We start from the raw sequence: 17712 nt of genomic DNA on the forward strand, positions 1-17712 counted from the left end.
TACTGCTGATAGCTACTGCTGATAGTTACTGCTGATAGTTACTGCTGATAGCTACTGCTGATAGCTAGTGCTGCTAGTTACTGCTGATAGCTACTGCTGATAGTTACTGCTGATAGCTACTGCTGATAGCTAGTGCTGCTAGTTACTGCTGATAGTTACTGATGATAGCTACTGCTGATAGCTAGTGCTGCTAGTTACTGCTGATAGCTACTGCTGATAGTTACTGCTGATAGTTACTGCTGATAGCTAGTGCTGATAGCTAGTGCTGCTAGTTACTGCTGATAGCTACTGCTGATAGTTACTGCTGATAGCTACTGCTGCTCTCACACAAGAATGGATCTATAAACTGCACACAGTGCTGCTCAACCAGCAGTTTGAACAACTAAAATAGACTTTGAGCTGAGGTCTCTCTCTGTCTCTCTGTCTCTGTCTCTCTGTCTCTCTGTCTCTCTCTCTCTCTCTCTCTCTGTCTCTCTGTCTCTCTCTCTGTCTCTGTCTCTCTCTCAGTTTCAATTTCAATAAGCTTTATTGGCATGACTGTAGATTAACAATATTGCCAAAGGCATTAAAAATTTACAAATAAAGTACAATAATAAAAGTAAGTCAGAAAACTATCAAGAAAAAAAAGATTAAATATATGATATATAATACAAAATACACCAATCTACAATACAATACACCAATAAATCTACAATACAATACACCAATATATAATATAGAAAAAAAATGAATAAAGAAAAATGTAGATTGTTAGTTACAAGGACTGTAAATATAGACAGGTGTGTCTCTCTCTCTCTCTCTGTCTCTCTGTCTGTCTCTCTCTCTCTCTCTCTCTCTGTCTCTCTCTCTCTCTCTCTCTCTCTGTCTCTCTCTCTCTCTCTGTCTCATTGTGTCATACGGATTACTGTTAATTTATTATGCTGATCTGTTCTGTACGACATCTATTGCACGTCTGTCCGTCCTGGAAGAGGGATCCCTCCTCAGTTGCTCTTCCTGAGGTTTCTACTGGTTTTTTTTCCCCGTTAAAGGGTTTTTTTGGGGAGTTTTTCCTGATCAGCTGTGAGGGTCATAAGGACAGAGGGATGTCGTATGCTGTAAAGCCCTGTGAGGCAAATTGTGATTTGTCATATTGGGCTTTATAAATAAAATTGATTGATTGATTGATTGATTGATTGATTGATTGATTGATTGATTGATTGATTGATTGATTGAATGAATGATTTATAATGTTGATTTATTATGAGATTATTATGGGCTGTTAGTATTTATATCAATAAGTCCCTCATTGATTTGACTTATTTTATTCTTATCTGTTCTTACACTTTTTTTTTCTTTGTTTTACATTTTTTAACACTTGAACCATGATGCACATATTTGTACAACATAACAATTATTTCTTACATTTTTATATTTGTGTTTATTTTTGTGTCATACATCTTATTTCTATTTCCCTCTAGTGTCTCTGTGCCTGTCAACAGTATCAGAGTGACTGTAACGTGTCCAGTTACCTCCTGGAGATCAATGAAATAAAGTATTATTAATTATTGATTATTAGAATTTACAATCAGTCTGGTTTCTTTATTTTGTTATTTGCAGGTCTCCTCTCTGTGTCGCCTGGCTACAGCAGGAATGTGAAATTTAAGTGAAATGTGATTATTACACGATGTTCAATGTGTCATCAGTGACGTCATGACAGTGTAATAACTGATCTTTGTCACATTGATGACTGTTGTGAATCAATACACTGAGTGTTTGTGTGCTGATGACCTGACAGCACCTGAACGGTCAGTCATCTCATCAGCCAATCACAGAGGGACACTGGCTCCACCGGAACTGGCGGAAGGGAAAGTTGGTGAAATGCGGAAGAGACAAAAAAAATAAAAGAAGAGCTCTCACTCTGTCGCTGTTTTTATTAAGGACTACAAACAGGAAGAGGGTCTGCTGCTGTCAGAGCTTCATCTTTAGTTCGCAGATATTAAATAAGAAAACTCATGATGATGATCAAGACTCATGTATTTTATTCTTTTACTGTCAGTTTTCTCAACTTTATTTCCTCTGGTATACAGCTTGTTCATTTATCATTATTGTTATTATTATTATTATTATTATTATTATTGTCATCATCATTATTATTATTATTGTCGTCATCATCATCATTATTATTATTATTATTATTATTGTCATCATCATTATTATTATTATTATTGTTATCATTATTATTAGTAGTAGTAGTAGTAGTAGAATCGTTGAATATTCACAGTCTGGCATATGGTTTTAAAATTTGATTGTTAATAACTGTTTTCAACATGAACTATAATTCTTTTTTAATTTAAGCATCTTTGGGCTTAAACGTTGTTATTTTAGATCGATTTAAAAGAATTAAACTAAAACAAGTTTTAAATGTGACAAAATGATTTGTAGCTGCTTAAAGGTGTTTTTATTGTGTTGTTTTGCTGTAACTTTCTCTCATGCTGCTGCCTCGGCCACGTCTCACTTGAAAAAGACATAGTTGATCTCGTCAGGACTTACCTGCTGAAAATAGGTTAAATAAAGACAAAATTAAAAGTTAAAAAAACTGCAGTATTTTCAGTGTAGTAAATCAGCATTCTGGGAGAAATGCCTACAAATCCACATTTTGCATCATATCCTAACACAGTTAATCACACTCTATATGATCAGCTGCAGAATACCTGCAGTGAAGAACTGGAATCTGAACAGCTCCTCTGGGATCTTTGAAATTATTCTGTTAATGTTTTTGATTATGAAAAAAGTTGAGAGCCGCAAATGTAGCCTACTGAAATTGTTTTTTTGGTGTTTTTTTGTGCCAGCAAGTTATTTATCATGTGGGAAAGATTAATGTATTTTAGATAAGTAGATAATCTTATTGGCACACGAATAATTATAAATATAAATATAAATGAAATATCACCTTTTGGGATATCAGGGCCTCCGTACAACCCAAGAAAATCCATTGATGTCCAATCTGTGGAGGAGCCTGCTCATATGACCACTGGGGGGCGCTGAAGTTTGAACATGTCAGAACCAGCACAGAGCTTTAAATGTACTCAGCACACACAGAGCTGACTGTAGGTGTTTACATTGAACATGTTCACATTCAAGTTAAAGACACAGGATGAGTTCACTTTGATCATTTGTTGTTGTTGTTGTTCTTCTTCTTCTTCCAGTTTGTTAAAACTGAACCAAAATAATTCCTACATATTATCGGATAGCGCCGATTTATGAATTGTGCAGAAGTTAAGTTCTTATTGTGCAAAGACGAAGAAGCTAAATTCAGATAGCACAACAGATTATTTTTTTTACAGACATAGGTTTACTAATTTCACACCATGAGAATCAACCACAACATTTTTAATAGCCTGTTTTTTTTATAAGCCTATTAAATATCAGACATTTTCTGTGAGATCTATTTGTGCCGAAAGGAAAATCCCAAAGCCATGCTTTTATTGTGAAGGGTCACTGGGTTACTCTGTGATTCATGGATCAAAACTGTTTTATAGAATAATTTAAAACTGTTTGGTTCATTATTACATCCTCAGATTATAGTAAAAAGAATCACTTTCACTAAACAGTGAGAGTCCTATAATCCCCTCAGAGTGAGCCCTCCTGCCTCATAGAGGATCTGTGTGTGTGGTGTGTACAGCTGCTGTAAATCGGGCGTGAGGAGAAGAAGTGTGAATCCTGCAGCTGTCAGGAGCTCAGGACGACCATGGACAGAGCCCACAACCCTGCTCTGTAGGACCGAGCACACCGATCCAGACCCGGAGGACCGGCAGGGACAACTTTATCCACCGCCACTGCTGCTGCACTCCGACACGGCGGAGGACTCCTCCCGTCGGTCGGTCGGTCGGTCGGTCCCTCCCTGCTGGAAGACAATGTGGCTGAACCCGGAGGAAGTCCTGCTGAAAAACGCTCTGAAGCTCTGGGTGACGGAGAGGAGCAACGACTTCTTCCTCCTGCAGAGGAGGAGAGGACACGGAGAGCACACCGGGAGGATCACAGGTACACTGCTACACCACAGGTACACAACTACACCACAGGTACACTGCTACACCACAGGTACACAACTACACCACAGGCACACAACTACGCCACAGGCACACAACTACACCACAGGTACACTGCTACACCACAGGCACACAACTACGCCACAGGCACACAACTACACCACAGGTACACTGCTACACCACAGGTACACAACTACACCACAGGCACACAACTACACCACAGGCACACAACTACACCACAGGTACACTGCTACACCACAGGCACACAACTACACTACAGGTACACTGCTACACCACAGGTACACTGCTACACCACAGGTACACTGCTACACCACAGGCACTCTGCTACACCACAGATACACTGCTACACCACAGGCACACTGCTACACCACAGGTACACTGCTACACCACAGATACACTGCTACACCACAGGTACACTGCTACACCACAGGTAAACAACTACACCACAGGTAAACAACTACACCACAGGTCCACTGCTACACCACAGGTACACTGCTACACCACAGGTACACTGCTACACCACAGGCACTCTGCTACACCACAGATACACTGCTACACCACAGGCACTCTGCTACACCACAGGTCCACTGCTACACCACAGGCACTCTGCTACACCACAGATACACTGCTACACCACAGATACACTGCTACACCACAGGCACACTGCTACACCACAGGTCCACTGCTACACCACAGGTCCACTGCTACACCACAGGTACACTGCTACACCACAGGTACACTGCTACACTACAGGTACACTGCTACACCACAGGTAAACAACTACACCACAGGTACACTGCTCCACCACAGGTACACTGCTCCACCACAGGTACACTGCTCCACCACAGGTCCACTGCTCCACCACAGGTACACTGCTACACCACAGGTCCACTGCTACACCACAGGTACACTGCTACACCACAGGTACACTGCTACACAGGATCACAGAAATAAAGATTAAAGATTGAACAAGATCTGTTGATCCTATACTCAACCCCAAACCACTGTTCCTGATACTGTGTGTGTGTGTGTGTGTGTGTGTGTGTGTCTGATGCCTTAAAACCAGCTCCTTTATGGCACCTTGACCTTAACCCCTGACCCCAATGACACCAACAAGGATTTATTTAATCTGAGATAAATTTATCAGAGTTTAGCAAAGTTTAGATTTTAAATGATTAAATCCATATTTCAACTGAAGCAGAGCTCTGCTGCACAGTTAAAACTAATCTTTGTTTTAGTAAATCAAAGTTCAACTCAGTGCAGTTCAATAGAACTTTATTAATATCAAATGAAATTCTTGTGCCAGAGAACGCTTCAAATGACAGTAACGACAACTAACATTCTCAAACCAGTGAGAACCAGTGGGTTCCCCAGGCCAGGGTCATACACTGGGCCCAGGTTTATTAAATATCAGTATCTTAATATTCAAAATGTAAAAGATATAAAGTGTTTAAGGAACAAAAGCACAAAGCAGAGCCTGACAGAGGAACAGCAGATGAACTGAAATGGTGGAAATACTGATTTAAAAAGGTAAAAACACTGAATAAGACGTTTCACATTAAAATATCTGTTTTCTTCTGACACTGTTCGTCGCTGAGGGGCTTCTGACTGCAGCCACCACCGGCCCATAGAGTCAGTGTTTGGTTTGTCCGCTCTGGGCTACTATACCATTAGATTATATAATAATGTCTGTCCATACGTCCCTCTATATCCTTTAAAGTTAAACTATGATTAATGAGATTTAAAAATGAACTTCGTTGGTGCAGCTGCTCTGAAACACCATCTTTCAGGCTCCAACTTTATGGGCCTCAACTGTGGTTAAAACTCTGTGACGAGAAACACACACATGTCTATTAAAGTCTGCAGCACTTTGTGTCATGTCACCATTTTCTCACTTCCTGTACAGTTGTTTCACACACGCTCTCAGAACCAACATAAGAAGTAGCATCAGGCATTTATGGCACCAACACACAACTAAACCAAATGTTTTATACCGAGTCACCGCTGCATTTCCACCGGGGACTCTGTCATGAAAACTGGGTAGTTGTTTTACCTCGCTGACATCGCTGCGCTTCTGGCCGGGACAGTGACACAAAAAGCAGTTGGTTTTTATGGAAGTGTTTCCTGCTGGGTTGTGCAAAGAAAAGTGATTTTAAGCCAAAACATGAAGTGATGTTTGTGCCTAAACCTGACCACATGTTAGCCACAATGCTGTTGAAACATAACTTTAAAGTTTCATCATATTGACTGCATAATAACGTGCACATGTAGTGATCCATGGATAGCAGAGACGTTAAATGCGAACCATTAGTTTAGCAGTTTGTTTTTGTTCTGCTGTCATGATGTCAGAGTTTGACCCGGTCGTGTATGAAGTGATTATTCGACATATTTGTGACCACGTGCTGGCTGCAGCTGTAGTCGTCTGACCGCTTCCCACCACTGAGATACAGCTTTCTCCATGACGGCCTGTTTGCTGTTTCCTTTGTCTCACTTCCTGTCTGAGTTTGAATCTGTACGACACAGTGACAGTGGGTTTATGATGAGGGACACTTGATATCATTAATATATAGATACAGATTCTTCTTTCTGCTCCTTCTTCTTCTTCCCTGTGAGGAAACCAGCTGGGCCTCGTCTCATAAAACAGAATAGTAGGAACTTCCTGGTGTGTGTGTGTGTGTGTGTGTGTGTGTGTGTGTGTGTGTGTGTGTTTTTTCCCAGTGTTCCCATAGCAGGAGGGATGAAGGGTCAGGTCCTGTTGTCACCTCATTCAACATTAACTCATGAAACCAGCTTCTCTGTGGCTTGGTGCCACACAGGCGGAGGAAACGACACGCAGCACAACTGTCTGATTTATTTAGTAGCTCTGATCTGACGTCTTTATTTAAAATGTTTCTAACTGTGGATATTAGAGCAGAAACTGAAACTGGTCTCACAGCTGTGAAAACACAGCAGCAATGATGATGATGATGATGATGATGATGATGACATAATGTGAGCAGGATTTCTAAGAAGGGCTGGGCAGCTCAACATCTGCAGCTCATCAGTTCCTTCATACCAGTCTGTGTGTTTATCTCTAACACTCATGTCTTCTTGTTTTTAACGCTCCTGTTTTTACCTTCATTTTAACACACTGACACAAAGAAAAAGACTTGTGATGCGTTTAAGAGCAAACAGACATCTCAGTCCTGCAGATCTTTTTTATTTGTTCTCCTGGAAGCCTCGTAAATGTTGACTCTTTGTCTCTCCGTCAGTGTGACCCTGACGAAGGGCGGCCATGATTCTTATTGACTCCTCTTTCTGGAAGGTTTACCAGTGGAAACCCCTTCTGGGCTTTGTGGTGACAGACGGATGGTTTAGTGTTGCCGGGCTGCCGGCGTCGCAGCTTCAGGCAGGTCGACTTTGACTCGCAGATACAGTTTACACTTGGCTGAGAGCCAGAGCTGCTGGGAGAGACTTTATCTGTTCACATCTCCACCTGCTCACAGCTCCACCAACAAAGGCCATAATCCTCCTGGAGTCAAGTTCCCCACAGAGCATATATGATGCACATATTCAGTGTTAACTCGCCCTCAGTTTAATGATCATAAGCATCATATGCAAACGAAGGAAGGATTCATTGGCACAGATGGAAAATAATGTTTGTGTTTTTATTAGTTTAGAATCACCTGAAACTAAGAAGTGTTGTCTTCCTTATCTGGTAATAAACTGTTTTTATCTACTTATGGAGCAGCCATAAGAGCCGGCCATGTTGTTTCTAGATGGAGCTGTTCCACCCCTCCAGGAAGTGCGCTGGACTTTAAAGCCAGTATCCGTAGTGGCCAAATGGGGGAATTTCAGCTCTTGAGTCAGTCTTGTGATGTCATCGGGCCCAAAAAGACTTTATCCTGCAGACTTAAAAGGGGAAGAGACGTCTGTTAATCAGGGGATACATGTTTTTGAGCAACACAACATCTGCAAAATGATTCCTCTCCCTATCAGGATTTAATCTATTTGGTCCGAGAACATTTGTGAAGTCTAGAAGAGCCAAAAGATTAAATCATTTCATCCCATTCAAGTTAGCGGGGCACTAAACAGGAAGTAGTCTGCTCAGCTGACAGAAGTCTCTAGTGCTCCTGCTCTGTGGTCCCAATGATCATCCAGATAACTTCATACTGCAGCCGTGGAGCTTTTTTAGCTTCATGTGCCGCTGAGAAACTTTAATAGGAATGAACAGAGTTCCACCTTCAGCGCTGTACCCAGGTGTCTTCATACGTCCATGGGCTGTTTGCATTCTGCCTTTTCATGCCAGTCGCCACAGTTCAGATTCTCACATGGGAGAAGTTTCAGTTGGTTACAATCTGCAGCCTCACTGCTAGATGTCACTAAATCCTACACACCAGAGGGGGGGGGGCAGATTCAGTTCATTTTGCTGCCAATAGCACATCAACCATTAACCACGAATTTAGTCGTTAATTCGTTAAACAAAAATAAAAATAAAAATAAAGAATAAAGCATATAAAGAGGCCTTTGATTTTACTCCAGTGTTGTGTTGACTCATTTCAGAGCTCTGTCCATTCACAGGTGGAGACAGTTTAATGTTTGCCTCTTATCTTTTTATCTTTTGGCTTCGCTGATCAGCAGCCGGCTGCATTAAAGTACAGAAACATAGCTCAGTGCCTGCTGCCCACTCTCCACCCTGCAGTCTCCACTGGTCAGCCAGCATTAGCCGCTCTGTGCTGAGCATCACCCGGGTCAGGGTCAGGGGTCAGGGTCAGGGTCAGGGTCAGGGTCAGGTGGGAGCGCTCGCTTGGCGATTAACGCTGGTAAAGCTGTCCCAGTGGCAGGACGCTGTCACTGTAGAAACATGCTGGCCACCGTCTGGTCTCCCCTCAGGTGGCCTCGCTGAGGACGCAGCTAGACCCTTTTTTATTGTGTTTTACAGGATTAAACAACATCTGTAGCACAGTCAAATACAGACACTTTTTACAGTGTGCTGTCAGGGAACAAATACATGTGTGTTTATATGAAAGTGGGTACCAGCCCCACGAGATCCAAAACAACAGCACACGTACATGACGAGGACGTTCAATGGTACATTAAGGTTCTGCATGTACCCACACAAACAAGAGGAGGAAATGAAATAAGATAAATAACCGCGTAGCCACACCTTCCGTCTGCAGTCAGACCTTTAAACCCTGAGTCCCACAGGATCATAAAACCTTCAGTGAATCTCACTGTAATGAAACTCTTTCAGCTCTTTTTGTTCTGTGTCAGTTTCACTGGAGGTTTTATCGTCTGAGTTAAATCAGAACATGCAGCAGAACTGATACTGATCCCTCTTCCTCTTCTCTCCAAGCATCACCGGCTCTTTGTGCACCAGGTCTGAGAAGGTAGAGCTGACACTCAGATATAGATCACACTGCCCTCATCCTCCTCACTCAGCACCCTGATGTGCAGGGTCGGACTCTGTGGGAGCAAGTTGGGTTTATCTGACACTTCACTGATCAGAGCAGGTCAAAATAAAGCTGGCTGAAAAATCTGAGGAGCTCTGTATAAAGAATGATCCCTCTGACGTGCAGGGTCGGACTCTGTAGAGGCAGGTTGGGTTTATCTGACAGTGTGTCCCTCTGACGTGTGAGTTATTCGGTGCTGACTGCAGGGACTTGTAAAATAAGGACTTCCTTTGTGCCTCCCCAAATGCAGCCAACAGCAGGCGTCCAGAGGAGATGTGTCGTGGCTACATCAGAGCTTCATGTACACCTTAGCATGTTTTAAATTACCCATAATTCATCTGCTCTGATGTTTTCATGCTTCAGTGTCCTGACTGTGTGGATACAGCTACGTGGCGAAATCCTGACTCATTTAAAGTGTGTAAAGTTTGTTTCTTCCTCCCTGTGGAGCCTGACGGTATCTGTGGCTCTGTGTTTGTGTTTCTGACAAAAGCAGGAAAGTTCCCATGATGCAGTTCTGTTTACACAACCAACATCCAGCACATTTTATGATCTGTTAAACCAACACAGATGTCCTCTTCTAGATTTAATGTAATGCCTGACTTACATGAACATGTACAATTCCCACTGATACTGATGATGGCACTGACATTATGATGGTGAAAACTGTCAGTAAGATTTGATCAAGAAACTGTGTAACCGTCTTCAGTGTGTGCAGACCATCAGAGGAAAATAAGGTGGATAAAAAAACATGAAAACAAAGTGATGAAGAAGAATGAAGAACAACAGTCTGGGTCAGCGCCTGCAGGAGCTCTGTGTCTGAGACATGTCTGCATGAACGTAACCTTAGTGTGACTCTGGTCTCTGCAGGTCTGCTGGTCGGGGCGCTGGACACCGTGCTGGACTCCAATGCCAGGGTCACACCATTCCGCATCCTCCTCCAGATTCCCGGCTCCCAGATCAGCTGGGTCATCGCCAGCGGTGAGATGAACCACAGAGTCTCCTCCCTCCTGCTGTCTGTCTTCACTCTCAGCTCTTCATCAGTTATACTCTTCATCTCTGATACTCTGCAGAGTGTGTGCAGTCTGAGTTTGCCTGAGAAGATTTCTGTGACGTGTTCCAGCTGTTAAACTCCCTCCTGTGTTTCATCTTTTTGTCCCTCAGGAGCTGCCATAGAGGAGGTGAACAAGCACTGGGACTGGCTGGTCCACAACCTGCTCCACTCTCTGACCGTGTTTGAGAACAAGGAGGATGTCGCCAGCTTCGTCACAGGAAAAGTCAAGGTGTGACACCTGCTGGTGCATGAGTCCTGTCAGAGGATGATGATGATGATGATGATGATGATGATGATGATGATGATTGTAGAGTCTGAGCTGTGTTGACAGAACTCTCTCTGTGGAGTTAACGGGGATTTAAAGGATCAAAGTAAAACATCTGCCTCATTGTAGATTACATGATGATGATGATGATGATGATGATGTCCATGTAAAGAGCTCTGCAGTAACAAGCGTATGTTCCCTCCCCTGCAGGGCCTCATCGCAGAGGAGGTTCGGGGCCGCCAGGCCGCCCAGGAGGACGACCCAGAGAAGTTCAGGGAGGTGCTGCTGAAGTTCGAGCGGCACTTCGGCCTCCCTTCGTCAGAGAAACTGGTGACGTACTACTCGTGCTGCTGCTGGAAGGGTCGGGTGCCTCGGCAGGGCTTCCTCTACCTCAGCATCAACCATGTGGCCTTCTACTCCTTCCTGCTGGGGAAGGAAGGTCTGTACTCCAACGTGAGGGCTCTGATTTTAAACCAGGACACTGAACACAATGTCAGTCAGGGCGTCGGTCTCCACAGTTTACTCATGCAGACTGTCAGTGTCAGTTTTTACAGAGTGATAGTCATGATAGAGGAGTGCTCGACTGAAAATCTGAAGACTGAAAGTCTTTTGAATAACAAACGTTCTTCATGTCTGTTTTAAAGACAGCTCTGCTCCTCTGTGAGGATGGCAGCTGTTACACTAGATTTTAATAATGACCCAGAAAAGCAATAAATAACAATAGAGGCTCCTCAGTCTCCTCTCACACCGATCAGACAGAGAACTTTCTGCAGCTTGCTGCGTCTTCTTCTTTTAACTCGTCCAGGGCGACCACTGCCTCACCTGTCGTCAGCTTCACCGCTGTTTTGCTGTGAAGTACAGGTGCAGATCTCTGCCTTAAACTCTGAGCAGACAGATGGAGGACACCTGGGGACTGGACACAGGCAGACAGATATCTGTGTGGGTATGAGACCCTCTCACATGAAGTACCACCAGCTGAGTTTGTTGAGCTGCATCCTGCATCTTGGCCAGGGTGACATTGAACGTGAGCTAACGTTAGCTTAACACAAACCATGTACACTACCAAGGCCCGCCGCTCAACTCATCTAATTGGACAATGACGTCAGGCTCTTCTTTTATGTCTGAGGTTGGAGATGTTCAGGGCGCTCCTGCAGAAACACAAGGCGTTCAGAAACACAAAGCGTTCAGAAACACAAGGCGTTCAGAAACACAAAGCGTTCAGAAACACAAAGCGTTCAGTAACACAAGGCGTTCAGTAACACAAAGCGTTCAGAAACACAAAGCGTTCAGAAACACAAGGCGTTCAGAAACACAAGGCGTTCAGAAACACAAGGCGTTCAGTAACACAAGGCGTTCAGAAACACAAGGCAGCGAGCAAAATCTTTCACTGAAAACAAGTGCTCAGTGTGCTCGGGGTCGGATCACCTNTTTAAAGACAGCTCTGCTCCTCTGTGAGGATGGCAGCTGTTACACTAGATTTTAATAATGACCCAGAAAAGCAATAAATAACAATAGAGGCTCCTCAGTCTCCTCTCACACCGATCAGACAGAGAACTTTCTGCAGCTTGCTGCGTCTTCTTCTTTTAACTCGTCCAGGGCGACCACTGCCTCACCTGTCGTCAGCTTCACCGCTGTTTTGCTGTGAAGTACAGGTGCAGATCTCTGCCTTAAACTCTGAGCAGACAGATGGAGGACACCTGGGGACTGGACACAGGCAGACAGATATCTGTGTGGGTATGAGACCCTCTCACATGAAGTACCACCAGCTGAGTTTGTTGAGCTGCATCCTGCATCTTGGCCAGGGTGACATTGAACGTGAGCTAACGTTAGCTTAACACAAACCATGTACACTACCAAGGCCCGCCGCTCAACTCATCTAATTGGACAATGACGTCAGGCTCTTCTTTTATGTCTGAGGTTGGAGATGTTCAGGGCGCTCCTGCAGAAACACAAGGCGTTCAGAAACACAAAGCGTTCAGAAACACAAGGCGTTCAGAAACACAAGGCGTTCAGTAACACAAAGCGTTCAGAAACACAAAGCGTTCAGAAACACAAGGCGTTCAGAAACACAAGGCGTTCAGAAACACAAGGCGTTCAGTAACACAAAGCGTTCAGAAACACAAGGCGTTCAGAAACACAAGGCGTTCAGTAACACAAGGCGTTCAGAAACACAAGGCGTTCAGTAACACAAAGCGTTCAGAAACACAAAGCGTTCAGAAACACAAAGCGTTCAGTAACACAAGGCGTTCAGTAACACAAAGCGTTCAGAAACACAAAGCGTTCAGAAACACAAGGCGTTCAGTAACACAAGGCGTTCAGAAACACAAGGCGTTCAGTAACACAAGGCGTTCAGTAACACAAGGCGTTCAGAAACACAAGGCAGCGAGCAAAATCTTTCACTGAAAACAAGTGCTCAGTGTGCTCGGGGTCTGATCACCTCTTTACTCCTCTAAACAATCCTCGCGTCACCTGAGAAACTTTGAGTGTTTAGTAATTGACATGAGCTGGAGTTTAGAGAACACATTGATTCAAAATTTACTTGTTAGTTAAAAGTTATTTTGTAGACAAACAATGACATCATACCCTCTAACTACTGATTTTTAACCGACTCTGTGTCACTGAGGTGTGTGAACGGTGTCAGACACTGTTTCTCTTTAATCCGTCCTTGTTTCTCATGCAGCAGCTTAGTATGCACAAATAACTTCTTCATAACTGGTTAAAAAATCTTTGTCAGATATGTTACCCACTCACGTCCCTTCACTCCGTCGGCTCCTTTACTTCAGGAAACTCTGACAGCATATGATGTTGTTCCCAGATATACTGTGTGTACCTTTAATGTATGAAATACAATTCATTGAGGGAAATCTTCTGGATCGTTTCACATCTTACAAGCAGAGGTCAGGTCGTAGTTATTGCTGTGTCACTTCTTACAGCAGCATCTTTAATTCACAGTTTGACAGTTTATTTCAGGAGAGTTCAGTTTGTTTGACCAACACAACTGAAGACCATGAAGTGGTTCACAGGTGTAGCAGTCTCAGTGACCTGCAGTCAGTCTGAAGAAACTCAGCTGTCCTCCTCTTCTTCTTCCTCAGTCAAGTTTGTGATTCCCTGGGCGGAGGTGACACGGTTGGAGCGGGTCTCCACTGGACTGATGACGGAGGCGGTCCGGATCACCACACGGCAGCGGCAGAGGGAATTCTCCATGTTCCTGAACCTGGACGAGGCGTTCGGGGTCATAGGTCAGCTGGCTGACATCGCCCTCAGGCGGCTGCTGGACAGCGAAGGCCTGGAGCTGGACCGAGTCCTGCAGCAGCCCACACGCATCACCAAGAGGTCAGTGCTGCTTCCTGTTACCGATATGTTTCACCCTCCCACAGCCCCCCCACACGTCCCTGTGTGTGTAACAAGCAGAGGTTTGAACCCGTCTATGTAGGAGCATCTTACCATCTGAACGATGAGCCCTTTGAACCCTCCGACAGACTGTGAGGTCTGATCAGTGCAGCTACACTGTGTCACATGGATCTGAGAAACATCCAGTTTGATGTCTGCAGACTGTACGATGACAGTGTCACTGAATCACAGGCTACGATGCAACAGCTTCACACACTGAGTGACAGCATGCTGCACAGTTATTACTTCTACAGCTGTGAAGCACAGCATAGCAACAACCACCCTTGAACCTCTCTGACTGTGTGACGTAGGACCACCGTTTTAGAGCCACCACCAAAGATATCAACAGGTTTCTTTACCGCTGGTCGTCACTCAGCTGGGACAGACCAACATCACGCAGTGTGTGCACACAGCAGGAAGATACGACAGCATTCTGACTTTAGACCAGGTTTATTTTTAATGTCAAAGTGGATTTCGGTTGCCTCAAAATAAATACCAACACACCAACAATGTGCCTGATCACACCTTGTTAGGACCTACACACCCATGGGTGCACAGATGGGTGCAAGTATATTTGCTACGTACACAACATGGGTGCTGGCTGTGAAAATAGCTGCGTCTGTGTGATGACAGTTGGTGCTGTGCTGTGCTGTGCGTCGCTCTGCAGCGGGTGTCAGATCGAGCCCAGTGAGAAAGAGAAGTTCACAGCCTGGCTCTTTTCTCACCTCAGCACAGCTGGCTGATCTCTGTGTGAAGTGAGCGTTAATGTTCAGTCGTTGGTTTCTGAAAGTTACAGAAATAGACAGACAAAGCTGATATCAGAGAGGTGTATGTGTGTGTGTGTGTGTGTGTGTGTGTGTGTGTGTGTGTCTGTCTGTCTGTGTGTGTGTGTGTTGGGGGGGGGTAACCTGAGATTTGAGAGCGTCTCCCCCAGAGAGAGATGCAGAGATGTAAAACACAGCTGAGAGTTTTCTATGAACCCTGAACACAAGGCTGAGACGAGACACTGACAGACTGTGTCTTGTTCTCTTATTATATTTCTGCTCCCTCAGTCTTCTGTCATCTTAAACCTGATCTGCCTCGACAAACGTTATGCAGCACTGCTCCTCACAGCACTGTGAGACTTATTTCTGTCTCTGTACAAACCTCAAAACCAGAACAGGAAGTAAAGTGCCCGAGCTACAGAGCAAATGTAGGAGTGGGTGGTGACCACATCACAGACAGGTTTTTTTTTTTTTTTTTAGTAATGTATTTACATCAGGAGGCAGAAAGTGAAATGAGGAAGAAGAAATGGAACATGTGAGGGACAGAAACCTCGGACAGTCCAGGACGAGAGGAGAAGACACAAAGCAGGAAGTGGGTGCGCAGCTGAAACGAGTTGCTGAATGTGAAATCAAAAAAAAAATAAAGACTTCACAGCTCATTTAATCCTGAGCTCAGATTCTCCTCCCTGACTGTCGCAGTTCACCTCATTATAATTTCACCTCATTCAGGTCCTGGTGATTTATAGTTTATTTATTTATTGAGTCTGTAGGATGATGAATGAATAACAACATTTTATTACAAAAATATTCAACTAAGAGGATGAAACAAGTCAATCACCAGAAGAAATGTTGACACTGTATGTTTCTCTTCATCTGTTTTTTTTTTTTTTTACTGAACTTCAATTTTCAGCAACACTGTGTCTTAAAGGGACAGTGCACCCAAAAATGTAAATTCAGCCATTATCTACTCACCCATATGCCGAGGGAGGCTCAGGTGAAGTTTTAGAGTCCTCACATCACTTGCAGAGATCCAAGGGGAGAGGAGGTAGCAACACAACTCCACCTAATGGAGGCTGACGGCGCCCCAGATTCAAACGTCCAAAAACACATAATTGAAACCACAAAATATCTCCATACTGCTCGTCCGTAGTGATCCAAGTGTCCTGAAGCCCCGACATAAAAAGTTGTTTGGAAAAACCTCATTTGAACTCTGTTTTTAGCCTCATTGTAGCCTGTAGCTCTGACTGCCTCTCTGGGCACTGGCCAGCGAAAGCACATGAACACACATGAACGCGGTGCCCATGTCTCACGGTCTCGCGCAAGCGCGCACACGTGAGCGTGGTGCCCAGAGAGGCAAAAGATCTTCACTCGTCTCTGGAAGAATTACACACCAAACCTGACAAACCTGACTCCAGTCATGTGACATCCTCCACAGGAAGTGGACTGAAGTCACTTAATCTAACTGCCCACTCCCTTTCTTCTTCCTCTTCTTCTTCATCTCCATTTTTTCCTATTACTTTAATTTAATTTATTTACCTGACACAATCTTTAATGCTGTATTTAGTTTCAGCTGTCAATATTAAAGTGCAGCATTTGTTCAGTTCAGGCAGTGTGGGAAAGTCAAGCCTCTGTTAGCCAATTAGCATCAGCTGCTTCATTCATGCTTCACCTCCTGTTTGTCATTCAGCAGCTGACCAGTAACATCAGATCGTACCAGTACAGACACACAGTCTGACCATTGAAGCCAGTATCTGTTGTTCTCTGCCACAGTAACATCCACAGCACTAACATCTGTCATTATGTGTAGTTGTGTCTGAACCTGAAGACTGAATGTAGAAACAAGTCCAGGTTCTATTTGTTCCAGTCCAAACCTTTTTCTGATCTCCGTCTGTGTCTCTTCTTCCCTCCATCATCGTCTTCTCTCCAGGATCCTGGAGGAGCAGGCTCTAAGGGAGTACGTCCTGGCTCTGTTTCGGCTCCCCCGGGGTGAGAGACTCCATGAGGTGGCGTCCTGTTCGGTGTGGACGCCACACGCACGCTGCCACACGGCCGGGACCCTCTACACCACCGACAGCTACCTGTGCTTCTCCAGCCGAGAGGAAGGCAGCTGCGTCCTGGTCATCCCTCTCTCAGAGGTACGCTACCTACATCACAGCCTCATCTGATGACAGCACACTGTGCTGTTTATCTCACCTGTCATACTCTACAAACACAGAGACTGAAGTCGTCCATGTCAGCCTCAGTGGTTCATGATAACACTGTGAACACTACAGCAGTGTTCAGACCTGAGAGAGGACTGAAGCTCAGCAGGCTGAACCTGAACATCTTTACTACACCAGGTTTCTAAAGAAGGTCTAATAAGTTATTGTTGTATGTTTCTTTACTCAGTCTGACAGAACAGCTGATGGTGCATTCAGGTGGTTCTCATAAAGCCCAAAATTTCCAAGATTACACATTGAAAGGTGCCTTTGAATGGCTCATGAGATGATAACAACCATGAGTGAACTATAAGGGGGCGGCACGGTGGTGCAGTGGTTAGCATTGTCTCCTCATAGCAAGAGGGTTCCTGGTTTGAACCCCGAGGGTGGGGGAACCCTTCTGTGTGGAGTCTGCATGTTTCCTCCAGGCGCTCTGACATGTTCTCCCTGTGTCAGCGTGGGTTTCCTCCAGGTGCTCCGACATGTTCTCCCCGTGTCAGCGTGGGTTTCCTCCAGTATGAAGTGTGATGAAGTCCAACGTCAGCGTGGGTTTCCTCCAGGTGCTC

At 44.4% G+C, this 17712-nt stretch overlaps 1 protein-coding gene across 2 annotated transcripts in view; it reads left to right on the plus strand.

The window, feature by feature from the left end:
• The first annotated feature begins 3660 nt into the window (after positions 1-3660).
• Positions 3661-17712, plus strand: part of LOC126393283 (TBC1 domain family member 8) — a 33252-nt gene continuing 19200 nt past the window's right edge. For both annotated transcript variants that reach the window (XM_050049336.1, XM_050049337.1), the window contains exons 1-6: positions 3661-4020; positions 10346-10456; positions 10640-10758; positions 11005-11233; positions 13887-14127; positions 16876-17083. In XM_050049336.1, coding sequence (XP_049905293.1) covers positions 3894-4020; positions 10346-10456; positions 10640-10758; positions 11005-11233; positions 13887-14127; positions 16876-17083 — 1035 coding nt within the window. In that variant the 5' untranslated portion in view covers positions 3661-3893. The remainder of the gene's footprint in view (positions 4021-10345; positions 10457-10639; positions 10759-11004; positions 11234-13886; positions 14128-16875; positions 17084-17712) is intronic.

Source organism: Epinephelus moara, chromosome 7 (genome assembly GCF_006386435.1).
Source record: "Epinephelus moara isolate mb chromosome 7, YSFRI_EMoa_1.0, whole genome shotgun sequence".
In the NCBI taxonomy this organism is placed as follows: domain Eukaryota; kingdom Metazoa; phylum Chordata; class Actinopteri; order Perciformes; family Serranidae; genus Epinephelus; species Epinephelus moara.